At 44.0% G+C, this 17,139-nt stretch overlaps 1 protein-coding gene across 1 annotated transcript in view; it reads left to right on the top strand.

The window, feature by feature from the left end:
* Positions 1-17,139, top strand: part of PROSER2 (proline and serine rich 2) — a 44,288-nt gene that overhangs the window by 9,625 nt on the left and 17,524 nt on the right. Inside the window, exon 3 of the mRNA XM_032624722.1 lies at positions 11,286-11,505. Within this exon, the coding sequence (XP_032480613.1) occupies positions 11,368-11,505 (138 nt within the window). The 5' untranslated portion in view covers positions 11,286-11,367. The remainder of the gene's footprint in view (positions 1-11,285; positions 11,506-17,139) is intronic.

Here is a 17,139-nt window from a genome sequence, read left to right as displayed (position 1 = left end):
CCAGCAACAACCAGCCTCTACCTGAAAAAGATTTCCCTTTGATGTTCTGTGCTGGGATCCAGTTCTAGTTTGCTAGTTTGCTTAGTGAGTATTTTTTGGAAGCATTCTTTTCTTTCCAAGGCTTTTGTTTTCTGCACATGGAGAAAGAGCCCATACTAAAGAATAGTTACTACTTATTTATTTTACTTCAGCTGTTTATTTGTGTAGAGGCCCATTTTAGAAGTTAATGTTGATCATGGTTACACCGGTCGATGCACACGTGTGTGCATTCATCCTGATACTTATCACATGTTAATATCAGGAAGCATTACTGGCTTAGCGTGTCTGATGTTATTGGTGCCAAGTCTTTAACAGATCATTATTTGTGTTTAAAGTTACTCCCCTCCTGCTCCACATTTGCCCTTGATTGGAATATAAAGGTTGACTGAGAGTAATTTCTCATAAATTTCAAGGCTTTGGTCTCTGAATATGATAGAAGGATAAAGGACACTTACTGCAACAAGGTTAACATGTCTGAAACGACTCCTACGTGTTCAAACTTTTCTTCTACATCAAAGGTCTGTTTTAAGGATACTCTCATGGTTTTAGAGTTTTAAAATATAAATTTTGTGTTCATAGCAGCACTATTTACAATAGGCAAGACATGGAAGCAACCCAAGTGCCCATCAACAGATGACTGGATTAAAAAAACATGGTATATATGCAATGGAATATTACCCAGCCATAAGAAAGAATGAAATACTGCCATTTGACGTAGTGTGGATGGACATAGAGAGTATTTGCTTAGTGAAATGAGACAGAGAAAAACTAATACTATATGATATCACTTATACATGGAATCTAAAAAATAATACAAATGCATGTATATACAAAACAGAAACAGACTCACAGACATAGAAAACAAACATGATTACCAAAGGGGAGAGGGGGGAAGGCAAGGACAAATTAGAGGTATGGGATAAACAGATACAAACTACTACACATAAAATAGGTAAGCAACTAGGATATACTGTATAGCACAGGGAATTATAGCCATTATATTACAATAACCTATCATGGAATATAATCTGCAAAAAATACTGAATCACTATGCTGTACACCTGAAGCTAACACAATATTGTAAAGCAACTGTACTTCCATACAATTTTTTTAAAAAATAAATAAAACATAAATTTTGGTTAAGTAACAAATACTAAGTCAATATTTTGGGATGAATATTTTCCAAAATCCTGTGGCTATAGTTTTAAAAAAAGAGAGAGAGAGCTTTGCCTGCAAGTCTAGTCTAACTGAGGAAAAGGAATTACGAGCATAATGAAATCTGATGTGATAAGTTGTATCAGAGGGACAAAGGTGGCATCAGGTGGTTAAAAAGTGGTGGAAAGTAAGCAGTACTGGAGCAGCCAGGCGATGGGCAGCATTCTGAAGGAAGACTAGATGGGGTTTGCCATCGTTCATGAGCCAGGCTTTGAGGATGGAGAGGAGAGGGACGGGGAAGCAGTCCAAACGTGGCTCACACCCGAGCAGAGCATGAAGGAGACCCGGCTGGATAAAAGGGTTCCTATTGGGCTTCCCTGGTGGCGTAGTGGTTGAGAGTCCGCCTGCCGATGCAGGGGACACGGGTTCATGCCCCGGTCCGGGAAGATCCCACATTCCGCGGAGTGGCTGGGCCCGTGAGCCATGGCTGCTGAGCCTGCGTGTCCAGAGCCTGTGCTCCTCAACGGGAGAGACCACGGCAGTGAGAGGTCCGCGTACCGCAAAAAAAAAAAAAAAAAAAAAAAAAAAAAAAAAAAAAAGGGTTCCTATTGTGGCAATAAGTGTGAAGAGACGAGGTTAGGCCAGATTCCAGACACACTTTAAAGCCCTATGTTCTTACAGCTCCTTGGCAGGATTGGTTAGGAAAACAAAAACGGTGCCCACTTTGATAGGCCTGTGGTCCCAAAAGGAATCCAGGATTTCAGAAAGGTTAATTAGGTCTTTGCAATTCACTGGTGAATGTTGCACTGAATCTTTTTTTTTAATTATGTTTAAAATTTTTATTTATTTATTTTTGGCTGCGTTGGGTCTTCGTCGCTGTGCGCGGGCTTTCTCTAGTTGCGGAAGAGGGGGCTACTCTTCATTGCAGTGCGCGGGTTTCTCATTGAGGTGGCTTCTCTCGTTGTGGAGCACGGGCTCTAGGCGCGAGGGCTTCAGTAGTTATGGCACGCGGGCTCAGTAGTTGTGGCTCACGGGCTCTAGCGTGCAGGCTCAGCAGTTGTGGTGCACGGGTTTAGTTGCTCCGCGGCATATAGGATCTTCCCCGGCCAGGGCTCAAACCCCTGCATTGGCGGCAGGCGGATTCTTAACCACTGCGCCACCAGGGAAGCCCTGTTTTATTTTTAACAAAGTTTTTGAGGGCAGAAAACTTGGAAGAAAATGAACTACAGGACCCCAAACAACTTTTACCTGCCTACCAGGTCAGTTCTTTACATTTGTGTCTAAATGTGCATCTTTGGTACGGAGAGGGATGGGAGGGGCCAGAGACTGTCCTTTATGTGTGAAATGGGAGGTGGGACTGAGAGTTGTGTTGCATTATCAGGTGTGTTGTCATAACTAGAGCACAATCATTTCTATGGAGTTCATCTATAAATTATTTTTAGGGGAAGAAATGAAATGATTAGTCTAAGAATTTTATTCAAGCCGTAATTAAGTTGAATAGTAGAAAAGAAAGAATATCAGGACTCCGTTTCCTTTTAACTTATGGATTAGGTTAATAAAACAGTATAAAAGAGTCTTGGCATCGATTACAGCTTCATTTTCTAGGTAATTTCTCATTATAAAACTTTTTTTTTTTTTTTTTTTTGGGTACGCAGGCTTCTCACTGCTGTGGCCCCTCCCACTGCGGAGCACAGGCTCCGGAAGCACAGGCTCAGCGGCCATGGCTCACGGGCCTAGCCGCTCTGCGGCATGTGGACCGGGGCACAAACCCGTGTCCCCTGAATCGGCAGGCAGACTCTCAACCACTGCGCCAGCAGGGAAACCCTAAAACTCATTTTTGTTAATGCACATCACTCCCATAAAAACAGGAATGAGCAGAGAACTAGACAGAAAACTATAGAAGCTATAGAAAGCTATAAAATTAGGACCCCTGTCTTCTTTGTGTAAATCAGAGCAAAGTACATCAGTACATGTTCAGACAAACAAAGGTTGTCAAGAGCTGCCAGCATTAAGGCCAACAATGGCTATTTTGTGTTTTCTGATTATTTCATCTAAGATTGTGTACATTCCATGAAAAATGGCTCTTTCTTTACTTTCGCCCACTGCTTAACCATAGGAAAAGCCCATGAGTGGTAATGAGCTGTGATGACCCAGAAACAGTTCCCACGGGGAAGCTCCTTCATTTTTAATGTCCTTGAAGGTCAAGAAGAACATATCTTTTTGAAAGCGGCTTGGCCGTTAAATTATCATATTGGGATTTCTCAGGATATAGTCTTCAAGGTAATTTCTGTCCTAAGATTCTTTTTCTAGGTTTGGGAACAAATCTTCCCAACGTTCCTATGAATGGAGAATGAGATGATGAAAGAGTGGGATGTAGGTTTGCACATGGGTCTGGCCCTTGTGGATGGCCCAATATGGGAAGGGGGTGTTTTTAAAAAGCTCATTTCTTCTCCTTTCCCAGCTAAGCTGTGCTTCTGCTGACTGTACCATAGCTGTGGTGGTTCATAGTGGTGTCTAGACAGGAGTCGGGGTCTCTAAGCCTGGATCATAGCCCACAGGGTTCAGAACCCTAAGACCCAACCTTTCTTTTCTTTTGTGAAGCGTTTGCCTTGGCTGTGAGTTGGAGCAGTTCTCTTTCTAAAGTGTAAGGCAGACATGCTAAGCAAAATTAGTTCCACATCACTTGGTTAAGGAGGATCATTTTCCCTTTCGTGTTCAGAACTGCAAAGACAATAATCACCCTTGTGATTTTGTTTAGCATGTCTGCAGGGAATCTAAGTCTCAGAAGACTCGATTCCCTTCCCCCCACCAAGTGGGACAAAGCTTAGTAGTTGAATGTAAGGGAACTTATCTATTTGTTCCAGTTTAGATTCTTAGGTAAATTGGATCTGGTCAACCTTTCCCTGGCTAATTTTGAGCTAAATTATGATCCAAGAAAAGTTTAAATTCAGGGTTTCTCCTTCCTAGTTAAGCCAGACCACCTTCAGCGCTTCCCTCCTAAATTGCCCCAGGGTTTCTAGATTATGGGTGTCTCCTCTGCTTCTCTCTTTAAATCCAAACTCATCTGTCCTGTGTCATCTCCTGAGATCTGGACTTTTCACAGTTTCCCAGGTGATAAAATGATCTGATAAATCATTATTATTCAAACCTGCAGGAAATCTTCCTTATTGTTTTTCGGGCAGTAAGAGGTGTGTAAGAAAACAGTGTGGTGGAGCAGACCAGGTGTAGACTATAGTACAGTCGATGTGTGCCCCACCCCCATCCACCCATCCGCACCACTGGGATGTGTCCCTGGTTATGGATGTAAAATACAGGGCTGTGTGTGCTTTAAATGTATACACATGGATTGTGCTAAGACTCTAATTATAACTTCACTCCATACATTTCAAGATCCATCCACACCATCGTCCAATTGATTGCTTCTGACTGATGAACAGTATTCCATTGTAAAATGTTTACCTTGTTTTTGCTTATTCTTGGAGTTCATCTTTTGTTAGATCTTTTCCCAAGTAATATAATGTATATATACATATATGCATCTTTATTTTATGCTATTTTTAATTAATTAATTAATTAATTATGGCTGCATTGGGTCTTCGTTGCTGCACGTGGGCTTTCTCTAGTTACAGTGAGCAGGGGCTACTCTTCGTTGCGGTGCGCGGGCTTCTCATTGCGGCGGCTTCTCTTGCTGCTGAGCACGGGCTTTAGGCACACGGGCTTCAGCAGTTGTGGCATGTGGGCTCAGTAGTTGTGGCTCCCGGGCTGTAGAGCACAGGCTCGGTAGTTGTGGCGCACGGGCTTAGTTGCTCTGCAGCATGTGGGATCTTCCTGGACCAGGGATCAAACCTGCGTCCCCTGCATTGGCAGGCAGATTCTTAACCACTGCACCACCATGAAAGTACAATTTTATGCTTTTTTTTTTTTTTTTTTTTTCGGTACGCGGGCCTCTCACTGTTGTGGCCTCTTCTGTTGCGGAGCACAGGCTCCGGACGCGCAGGCTCAGCGGCCACGGCTCACGGGCCCAGCCGCCCCACGGCATGTGGGATCTTCCCGGACCGGGGCACGAACCCCTGTCCCCTGCATCGGCAGGCAGACTCTCAACCACTGCGCCACCAGGGAAGCCCTATGCTATTTTTAATGGTATCTTTTTTAGTTGTTGTTTGTGGCTAGTATATAGAAATTGATTTTTTTTTATATTGGCTTATCCCCAGTGACTTTGTTAAACTCTTACTAATTCTAATAATTTGACAGAATTTTGGAGTTTTCTACAAAGACTGTAATTATATGTGAATAATAACATCTTCCTTTTCAATCCCTATTCATTTTTATTCTTGCCTTATATGTGGATTATGACTTAATATACAATATAGAATAGAGGATGGGATGGTGGTAATGGGAGTGGTTTTAATATTTTGCCATCAAATATGATGTTTGCTATAATTTTTATGGATATCTTTTATTGGATTAAAAAAGTTCTCTTCATAATTTGTGAAGTTTATTTTTAAATTATGCATAGTATTAAATTCATCCAATGCTTTTTGTCATCTATTGAAATGACTGTATGACTTTTCTCCTTTAATCAATTAATGTTGTACTGTATGTTGGAAAATCAACATTATTCCAACCTTGCATTTTTGGGATTAAGTCATCTTGGTCATTATTTGCTTTCTAGATCCAGCTTACTAATAATTTTGTTTAGGACTTTTTGTATCTGTGTTCATGAATGACAGCAGCCTATAATTTTTTCTTCTTTATACATTCTTGGGTTTTGGCATCAAGGTTTTAATAGCCTCAAAATGAGATGAGTTTGTTTCTACTTTTTCTCTTCTCTGCAGAAGTTTGTGTAAACTTAGAGTTATTTGTTCCTTGAATGTTTCATAAAACTCTCTAGTAAAACTTTCTGGATGTGCTGTTTTCTTTGTTGTAAGATTTTTACATAATGATTTATTTTCTTTAATGATTATATTACTATTCAGATTTTTTCTTTTATTCGTGGTGTTAGTTTTAAGGAGATCTCTTAGGAATTTGTCCATTTCATCTATCTTTTCAAATTTACTGGCATAAAATTGTTTATAATACCCCCTTTCAATACCTGTGGCATCTATACTTATGTTTCCCTTTTCATTCTGATAGTTTGTCTATTTTTTCTTGATTAGTTCTGCCAAAAGTTTGTCAATTTTATTAGCATTTTCAAAACAATAAAATTTGAAATTTAGTTCTCTATTGTATGTTTTTCTGTTTATCTAATTTCACATTCTTTTTTTTACCCTGTCTATTCTGTGTTTATTCTTTTGGTTTTTTTTCTAATTTAAACGTTACTTGCTTGGTTCATTAAATTCCAGCCTTGTTTTCTAACACTGTAAGCATTTAAGTGATGTTTTAGCTACATCCCACAGGTTTCGATATGCAGTATTTTTATTACCATGTAGTTCTAAATACTTTCTACTTTCTAATAATATTTCTAAGAGTTACTTAGAAATATAAATTCCTAACGACATGGATTCTTCTGATTATCTTTAGGTCACTGATTTCTAATTTAATTGCTTTGTGGTAAAATAATGTGTTTTCTGATACCACCAGTCTTCTGAAATTTGCTGAGACTTGATTTCTGGCCCAGGATGCCATCAGTTTCCATAAGTATTCTATGTGAACATGAAAAAATATGTATTAAGACGTTGCTTCGGACTTCCCTGGTGGCGCAGTGGTTGAGAGTCCGCCTGCCGATGCAGGGGACACGGGTTCATGCCGCGGTCTGGGAAGATCCCACGTGCCGCGGAGCGGCTGGGCCCGTGAGCCATGGCCACTGAGCCTGCGCGTCCGGAGCCTGTGCTCCACAACAGGAGAGGCCACAACAGTGAGTGGCCCGCGTACCGCAAAAAAAAAAAAAAAGAAGAAAAAGAAGTTGCTTCACTTAGTATGTTGTAAATGTCGCTTAGATCAAACTTGTTAATTGTGTTGTTTAAATCTTCTTTATTCCCAGTCTGCTGGATTTATCTATTGTTAAGAGTGGTGTGCAGAAATCTCCCACTATAATGGTGGGTTTATTAACTCATGTTATTTATATTTGAGGTACATGCAGGTAAATCGAAATTTTTATCATTTTGAAGTACTCCTCTTTGTTTCTAGTAATTCACTTTTCCCTTCTTTTCCTTTGTCTGATTTTACTGTAATGATTCCAGCTACTTCCTATCCATCCATTTCTCCCTCCCCACAGGCAGCCTTTGTTGGAATTTTTCTCGTGTATCCTTCCAGAAAGATTCTAGGCACATCAAAGCATAAACAGAGATATTTTTCATTTTTTTCCCTATACACATGTAAGTATACTAGACTCTGTTCTGTCCTTTAGCTCTTTCCACACTCTAAAATGTGTCCCGGAGAACACTGAGCAGCCTCCTCCTTCTTTTAAATCGCTTGTCCTGATTGCTTTTAGGTTCTCCCCCTGGTGCTGTCACCCTCCCAACTGTTGCCAGAGTCATCTTTCTAACCTATAAATGTGATGCTGCCTCTCTCCAGGGCTCCCCATCACCTGTGGGTGAAGTTCAAGATTCAAGTCCCTCTTCGCTTGGGTCCACTTCTCTGTGTGCCTCTATTTGCGCTTTCTCCCTTTTCCAGCTCATTCTGTGTTGTGCTTTAGCTCATTTCAGGGCTTCACCCCAGCCACTCACGACTTTTCAAATAGGCCATGTGTTGCTTACTCTCCTTCTGTGTTCGGAATGCCCAGCATGGTTTGTTTAAACCTGAAATCTCAAACATCTCTTACTGCTGGCCTTTCTGAAAGTCTCTGAGCCCTCCTGGGGAGTATGGGCACCTTCCCCCTGCTCCCATGTGCCCTGTCTTGGCGCTGAACACGGTGATGCATCCGTCCTCCATTAGAGTTGGCGCCATGTGGCAGAATTACTTGTGGAACTTGATAAAAATGCACATGCTCAGCTGTTACCCCCACAGATGTATTCAGTAGATCTGGTTCTGACCCGTTGCTGGATTAAGTTCCTCTGGGGAGGAGATGCCTCTTACCCATCGGTCTTTCTCTAGTACCTGGAATCTGCCCCATATGAAGTAAGAGAACAGTAAACATCAGAAGAACATGCTAAGACTAGAAAGGAATATAGGGTTCCAAGTGAAGCAAGGATTGATTGATAGGACGAACTTTGATTCTGCAGCCTGTGGGGAGTGGGTTGAAGGTGATTGCTTTTAGGAGAGTGGTGACATCACAGTGGTGTTTCAAGATTAATCCAGCAGAAGAATACAGCAAAAGGATGGCCAAAATGGAAAAAGCAAGAACAGTCAGATGACATGGTAAAAATGGTCCTGAAGTCGGGAGGGGGACCAGAAAGGAAGTGGATCCAACTGACATTGGGCAGGAAAAATCAACAGGGCTGGGCAGCTGGTTGGTTGTGAGTGGCAGGGACAGGGAGGTGTCAAAGATGTCCCCAAAGCTGTTTGTGTGACGAGGCTGAAAGCCACTGTGCCTCAGGACGGGTCTTTGACAAGATGACTCATCTCTGGGGTTTGGTGAATAGTGGAAGGACCTAGCTCCTTGGGCTGCTCTGCAGACCTGACTGTGGCCATCTGGAACTTTGACGGAGTGGGGTGACAGTGGGAGGAGGGCTGGATGCCTTCCATCCAGGCCATTCTAGGTCTTTCTGGAATGTACAGGGGAGGATGAAGAGGAGGAGCTTCCTTCCTCTCTGGCTCCAGTGCACTCACTTTGGAGGTTCACTTGCCCCACTAGCTCCACCAGTTCCACGAGCACCATCAACTTGGATGGCTGCTGCGCCCTGACCGGCCATGCTTGGCAGACAGAGATTTACCAAGACTGCAGATCACTTGTGACCTTCAACCTTACCAGAAGAGGCTGTTACTAGTAAATACCGAGCAACAAACACAGGAAGCCCAAGAGAATAAACAGAAACACGCACACGCAGCTCTAGTTTCCCTTTGTGGTGCTAGCTTGTGGCGCCCCCGCAGTGAGCCTGCTCTGCGCCCTCTGGGAGAAGTCGGTTTCTTCATCTATGGAGCCCTCTTAGTCTGACCCTGGCCTCCCTTTTCTAAAGTGCACTGTTAGCAAACACAAAAAGTGAGCCCCTGTTTGGGAAAGGAGACTAGATACTGTGAGGTGGTCATGACCTCACAGACTCACGGCTCTGGCCGCTCTGTCAGACGGATCTGCTCCTGCTTCTTTATCTCACGCTCTCCCATTTCCAGTGCAGACCTTGCCCCCCGCTCAGAAATCCACGCCCCATAGTGGCTCACCCATGGAATTCTATATTTTTGGCTCCTGGGGAACTAGGACCAGGGAGCCCCTGGTTCTCGATTCCTTAAGAGATGAAAGAAGACTGACAGCTCGAGCCTGTGAAGGATATTGAACCAAGGTTTCCACTTTCTCCCCAACAGACTCTGCCTTCTGGAGAATTCTGATTAGCTTCCTCATCTTCTTTCAAGGGAATAATTTGTAGAAGTCTAAACACTACAGTTTTACAGCATCAGAATAGCTTTTAAAACGCTAGTAGCACAGGAGAAAGGCGTGCTCTCGGATGGTATAGTCAGTTATCACCCTCTGCCCCATGGAGGGTCCCATGTGCTGTCTCATTGCACAGATCCGGAGCCAAGTTCCAGGTCCTGCCCCACCGAGCACACGGTCCCCCAGGTCCCTCATTGGAGGTGAATCAGTACCTCGCTTCCCGTCTTTCCTCTGTTGTCAGGGGAAGATTCACTGCCTGCCCCCGCCCCCACCAGATGGCACCTATGGTGGTTTTAGCTCTCGTGCCCCTCGGGATTCTTTAGGGGCTCGTAAGGCCACCTGGTGGTGCTTTCAGCGTAGGGAGGGGTGAGCATCTATTTCCTCACTTGCCGTAACATCAGGTCATATGTAATGGACAGGAGGCATATTCCCTTATTCCCTACTAGCCTTCTTTAGTCTTCTGGAAGGTTTTGTTGAACTCAGTTGTCTGTTGTTCAGGGGCTGAGCTGAATTTCCTGCTGGAACAGTCAGAGGACTGTATGAGACTAGGGCTCGGGGGGGACAGTTTCAGTGTCCTTGTTCCTAAAAGTGGGAACATGAACTTCCCGATGGTATTAACTGATGGGACCTTAACATTTTATGTAGAAACTGCAGTAGTATCACGGCCTCCAAAGAGTCTGGAATTTCGGAGATGTCAACCAAACTTCCATTAGTAATTTGTTAGCTCTCGTCACTTTACCTCAACTCTGAACTGTAACGAGGCTGGAAAAGGAACCATGATGTTGTGGTGTCTGAGGCAGAAAAGAATAGAATTTATAAGCAGTACAGGGAAAGCCTGAGTGTGACGGAGCGTGAAAGTACAGACCCGAAGAGCAGAGGACGGCGCCAGAACATTATTTCATCAAATTTTCAGCACGAAAGAAGTTTTTAGTACACCCATCTTTCCTTAAAAATAATTCTTACTGCTACTCAACCATAAAAAAGAATGAAATAATGCCATTTGCAGCAACATGGATGGACCTAGAAATGATCATATAGTCAGACAAAGACAAATATCACATGATATCACCTATATGTGGAATCTAATATATGAACTTATCTACGAAACAGAAATAGACTCACAGATGTACAGAACAGATTTGTGGTTGCCAAGGAGGAGAAGGGTTGGGGAGGGATGGATTGGGAGCTTGGGGTTAGCAGATGGCAACTATTATATATAGGAGGGATAAACAACAAGGTCCTACTGTACAGCACAGGGAAATATTGATATATTCAATATCCTGTGATAAACCATAATGGAAATGAATATAAAATGAAATATATACGTATGTATAACTGAATCACTCTGCTTGTACAGCAGAACTTAACACAACATTGTAAATCAACTGTACTTCAGTAAAAAATAAAATAAAAATAATTCTTACGTCTTCATAATGGAGAAGGAGATAAAGGAGAAATGGAAATGAGCATCACCAAACAAGTTGACTTCGGGGGTCCTGATCACCTTAGTCCTTACGGTCGAGGCTGTGGACCAGCCGGCTGTATCTCGTGATGCCGGTTCGTCCTGGGGGAATGAGGCCTTCGCTGTCTGAGCTCACTAACCCTCGTCACCTTGTGCTTCCTCCTCCAGAGGTGACCCACTACTTGGGCATGGGACACCGGCCCCTTCCCCACTTCCTGTGATTGAGCCAGCGGCCGGGGTTACTGTGGGGATGCCTGTCCATCACCAGAAGTCAGACTCTTGGGAGATGGACCCTGACTTGTTGCCCGGCTGCAGGCTCAGTGGCCTGAGCAGAGGGGGCAGTCTGGAGAGTCGGGCCAGCAGCTCTCGTTCCAGAAGTCTCACTCAGGTGAGTCCCTGTTTCTCCGGTGCTCTGTGTGCTTGAATGTTGGCTGATTTTGCCCCCCTATCAGGAGTATCTTACAACATCCTTTTGGGGTAACTAGCTTGACGTCTTGGAATACTCGCTCTCTGAAGCGGCATTTCAGTGTGAATCGTATTGAGTTTTGCACAAAATCCAGAGCAGTGATAACTTGGCTGCTAAGACCCAGAGCACGCCGTGCCTGAAGGTGGCCACCAGCCCAGGCCAGGGCGCCTGCCTTTCAGGTCCAATGACTGGAAGAAGGGAAGCACCTCACAGGATAACATCAAATTCACTTTAAAACAGATGTTTAAGTCCTTTACAAATATAAATGCTTTCCTATCCCTTTCTCTCGGCATCCAGACCTTTACGTAAGTGTCAACAAGCTTTGGGAACTTTCACAAAAAGTCTGTAAAGTTAAGAGAAGATCTTTTGGCCCTCCCCACCCCTCAGGGTATTCACCTTTCAGGATGGAGACCTTCATATTCATAGAGGGAAGGACAGGAGAGAGTCCACCTTGGATCTCAATAAAAATGGTCCATTGTTCATCTCAGCCCATCTTCAATGGGAGCACAAATTTTCTAAAGATACACCAATCCCTAAAATTAACCCCAGCTATGCTGAACATAAGAAGGAAGTGTACAGAGGGCAGTTAATAGTAACAATAGAATTTTATAGGCTCCTACTTGCATATTTTCTTTTTTTCAGTCACCATGGTAAGTATGTGATAAATATTTGACTCGCCAAAGGAAAAATGTATTACAAATTACTCTCTGAATATCTGAGAATCTATAAATCCTTAAGAATAGAGAATTTGGGACTAATTTTTTAATTTAAAAACTGTATTTAAAGAATATGTTAAAAGAATAGGTAGAAAGACATACAGATTAATACTCCAGTCATTGGTGGAGTCTGTTCTCCAAAGCACAGTTGGGAAGCAGCTCTGCTCTGATGTAGAGGGTATTTCTAAAACATGGCGTGGATAACTTAGGAACCATAGTCTAAAGGGCTGCCCTGTGTGGGGGGCGGGAATAAAGTCGAGAACGGTCGTCAGATGACCTCGGTCTCTGAGGAAATGGGTATAGTGCGTTATGAGTCAGTGCTCGAATTATTTTCTTGCCTTTCACTTTCATCTTCTTATTGAACTTGAGGCAAATCTCTTAACATCCTTTGTACCATGGCCTCTTTTGATAGAAAGCTGAAGCAATACCTGTTCTCTGTCTCTTCCTGGGAGAGTCCATAACCCCAGGTGTGTCACGTGCACTGAATTTTGGGCAGGAAAGTCGCTACTTTTCTATCTCCACTGTAGTCATATAGGGTCCGTTCTTCACATGCACCAACTCATACCCACCCTCACCACATCCTCTGCGGTGGGTCAAACTCATACTCCAAAGACAGAAAGGACTTGATTGAGCTCTGCAAACCCGTCCATGGAGGACTGCCTTCCGTCTGTTCTGTGTAGGTGATTTATCCCTTTGCTCAAATACTGAAGCACGGTTCTCGGAGGTGGGGACAGAGGCAGAGCTTGCAGTCTGGTGGCTGTGGTTCACCCTGACAGAGTTGGCTGCAGATTTGCTTCCCAGGCAGCAGACTCTGAGATGGACAACGTTACAGCACAGGAGGCTTATTAGGGCTGTTCCTGGGCTCAACATCTGGAAGGAAGAGGAAGCAGGGTTTGGGCAGAGAGAGAAGCTGGGCTGTGAGGCAGACCCAACAGAGGCCTTAGCTGTTCCTCAGGAGGCCCTGGAGCTGCTGGGCCGAGAGTGGAGCCTGGATACCCACTCTGCCATCAGCCCTGGGATGAGGACATCCCTGGAGGGAGGCACGACCTTGACAAGACAGTTCCTTTCAGTTGGAGACAGTCCCCAAAGGGGACTGACAGCTGAGGGCCACCTGCCAGCAGCATTCCCAACAGATGGGGGACCAGGTCCTTCATCCCCAAGGTGACCTGGGGGGCGCATCACACTCCCTACCACGAAGGTGTAGGAGAAAAGGAACAGAGCCTTTTAGAGGGACCGAAGGCACCAGAACAGCTATAAGATGTCTGAACTAGAAGAAGCAAGACTGTGAAATGAATTCGGGGAGTTTACAAGAGACCACCATATAAATACAGCTCTTCACAGAGTGTCTGTCTAGGCAGGTGGGGTGTCCATTCCATCACCTGGCAGATTTGGAGAATATGCATCATTTTGACTCTTTGTCAGGATGTCAGACCCAGGAATTCATCTTCAGAGGCAAAAGCTCTTCTTTGAAAGGAGGTCTACTAAGTTTCAGCTCCGGAGTCACAAGGAGAAATGGTTTATTATAAAACTTTTTATCACGGACGTATTTTTTGGTAAGATATGAGAATTATCTTTAGGTTCAAAGACAGAAAAGACTATAAATCTCTGACATTTGTAAATCTCAGGAGGTCAAGACGGGCGAGGTGAGCACAGCGTTATGCCTGTGAGCCGCCTGTGCCGGAAGGGCTTCGTGAGCCTCAGTGCTGCGCTAAGCGGGTTCCACAGTGGAGCCAAGTACAGATCAGAAGGACGTTCCCCAAGATGTTTATAATTTCCCTCAAGTCCTCCCAGAAATCCATATGCATTTTTCAAGTTGCTTTATTTACTGATACTAATCAGTATCCTGAAAACTGACTCAGGATAGTAATAAACACAGGATACTGGAGACATGCCCGGGTTCAAATTCACATGTGCCTCCCTCTGGAACCTGGGAAAAGTAACTTAATCACTTTTTCATTAGTTATTTTCTTCATTAATTTAAAAGTGGGGGGGGAGTGGGATAATAATTCTTTCTCAAGGGTTACCCGTAGAGATGAAAGGCCCAGCATCTAATCAGTGCTTCCTAATTACTGGTACAAGCTCCTGTGAGTGCCCTGTTAGCCCCAGGTGGAGAATAACTCCACTCCATCCTGCCCCGTCATCCTGTTTGGATCCGTGCTTTCCCATCTATCCGTCTCTTCTCAGTAGGCTTCTGAATTTCTTTCCTTGACCAGAAGGGAGTCTAAATTTGGGGAGGGTCTATATGTTTTTATTCTAAATCCTCAGTCTTTTTATGACTTGTCTCTAAAGAACGACAGTCAACTGTAGTAGTTTCCCACTCCCTGTTCTTTATTCCCTGACCTCATAAAAGGTTTGTCAGTAACAGTGTTTTTAGGCCTCCAGATTGTATGGGATTAAATGCACCCCTTGGAGGGCTCTTTACGTAAAAGATAGTTCCAATTTATAGAAGTGTGTATTTATTTTAAGCAACGGTTATTTTTAAAAAGAAGATAAAACATTAATGCCTAAAGTTAAATGAAAGTATTGTAAAGTTTTTAAACACTAGTTGAAGTGTGGCCTGGAAGATGACAGATCTTTGCTTTTTAGAAACCTTTCTCCTGAGGCAGTACAAGTCAAAAATTAAAATAGCTGCTTAGGTAGGATTGTTGTGGCTATCCACTTGGCCACCGTCATGACCCAGGCTGTTCTAGGAGGATGAAGTATGTGAACTTTTTATCGCTCAAGAGGCCAGTTGTGGTTGTGTACGTGTATTGTTTTTCTTGTAAGGAATTCTTCCTCTGAACATTTTCTAGCAAAATGTATAGCTAGAACTAGAATAAACTGGCCAGGACTTCCCTGGTGGTGCAGTGGTTAAGAATCCACCTGCCAATGTAGGGGACACGGGTCCGATCCCTGGTCCAGCAAGATCCACATGCCACAGAGCAACTAAGCCTGTGCGCCGCAACTACTGAGCCTGTGCTCTAGAGCCCGTGAGCCACACCTACTGAGCCCACACACCACAACTACTGAGCCCACATGCCGCAACTACTGAGCCTGCGTGCCTAGAGCCCGTGCTCCACAACAAGAGATGCCACCGCAATAAGAAGCTGCGACGAAGAGTAGCCCCCGCTCACCGCAACTAGAGAAAGCCCACACGCAGCAATGCAGACCCAACACAGCCATAAATAAATAAATAAATAAATAAATATTTTTAAAAAGAGCAAACTGGCCAAATCCTTGTATACTTGACTAAGAGGGTCTCTTTTTCCTTTGAACTGTAAGAAGGACACCTTCAGTACAGTACAGTTGGTAGTGTAGTTCTGGAACTTACCACCTCGAGAGGTGATGGGGATTCAACATGAAAGGTTCAGGAAGGATTTAGAGACATTCATAAATGATAGCTCTTTAAGGGGACAAAGGAAGCTTTGGGTATAAGGTGACATATTCTTAAGCTCTTAAGGCCAGTATCTCAGACACACATCTCATCAAACATCCGGGGTGCACTTCCAGGGACCAGTACTGCCTCATGCCAGGATCCTTAGGTTCTTCTTATGCACATGGTCTGAAGCCTGCTCTGCCCGGCAGGCACCCTGAAGCTTCCTCCAGAAAAGAATATGATTTAACTAGCTGAAAAGAGGGGATGCTCTTAATACCCATAGGAATTAAGGAATTTCATAATGTGTGTGCCACTTTGAAGGTGGATTGGAAACAGCCCAAGTCCCCAAGCATACTTCCTATTCATTTTTGTCTCTAACTTGGGCAAAACCAATGATCCAAATTCATTGTTTTTGGAGATTTGATATTCAGTGAACTGTCTTGAAACCCTGCCTGGTCCCTCAGCAGACAAATCTTATAGCCCTCAAGTCACATAATAAGACTGTGATCAGACAGCGGTCGTCAGCTCCTGATCACCCCTTCCTTCTCCAAAGCCTCTGAGGTCGTTTGGCCTCACCCGTCGGTCGTGGAAGAAGAAGGTAAAGCAAGCGGGGGCAAAGCTCTCTCCATGGCTGGCTCCGCCTGAAGTCTAAGCAGGACACTAGGAATCTGACATGCTTGTCGCCAGACAGTTTCAAGGAGAAGACACAGAACAGAGGCGTGGGAAGGAGAAGCAGACTGGTCAGTAGTAACCACATTGTCCTTTCAGCTCTGGCTCCTTCCCCAGATTGAACCCAAAACTTCCTGGACAGAGCAGCTATTTTAAAACAAAGCTAAACTGCTTTGAGGAGAGTTCAGTTTGGTAAACATGCAGTAAATGCCTCCCACATACCAGATTGGATAGGTGATGGAATAAAACTTGGTTTTAATCTTTTCAGGAACTCACAGTTTAGTGACACGACAGCCACGCGGAACTCTGGGACGTGTGACAAGCTTATGTGGGGTCTCACGCACAACGCCACGCGCTTGAGGCATTTCCCTCTCAGTCGGGACCGCTTTATGACGTTGCCAGTTCAGGGAAGTTTAAGGCGGCCAGGGAGCCCAGCGTTGTCCTTCAAAGCCATGATTCTTTCCATCTGTAATCAAAACTGCTTGCATATCTCATCCCCCACGGGCTTGTCTGTGTCTCTTTCCGGCCACAAGTAGAGGTTTACGTTAACCATAGTGAAAAATTACAACAGGGACTAGTTAGAAATAACCCTAATTAAGCCCTTGTAATGAAACCGTGGGAAAGGCCACATGCACTTATGGTCTTTCTTATGAGGTTGCCAAAGTAAAGCGTGGCATTCACAGGGGGGTCAGAAGCACAGAAGACACTGATTCCTCTTTTCTTCTCACTGCCCCTACGTTGTGTTTCAGCTCATGGGGGGTGTCTCTCATCACCTTGGGTTTTTAAGTCAATAAAGCCTTGCTCAAGTGTCAGGGA

The sequence above is a fragment of the Phocoena sinus genome, chromosome 2 (assembly GCF_008692025.1).
Source record: "Phocoena sinus isolate mPhoSin1 chromosome 2, mPhoSin1.pri, whole genome shotgun sequence".
Lineage (NCBI taxonomy): Eukaryota > Metazoa > Chordata > Mammalia > Artiodactyla > Phocoenidae > Phocoena > Phocoena sinus.
The sequence above is the reverse complement of the archived record's forward strand: the minus strand, read 5'-3'. Positions and strand labels throughout refer to the sequence as shown.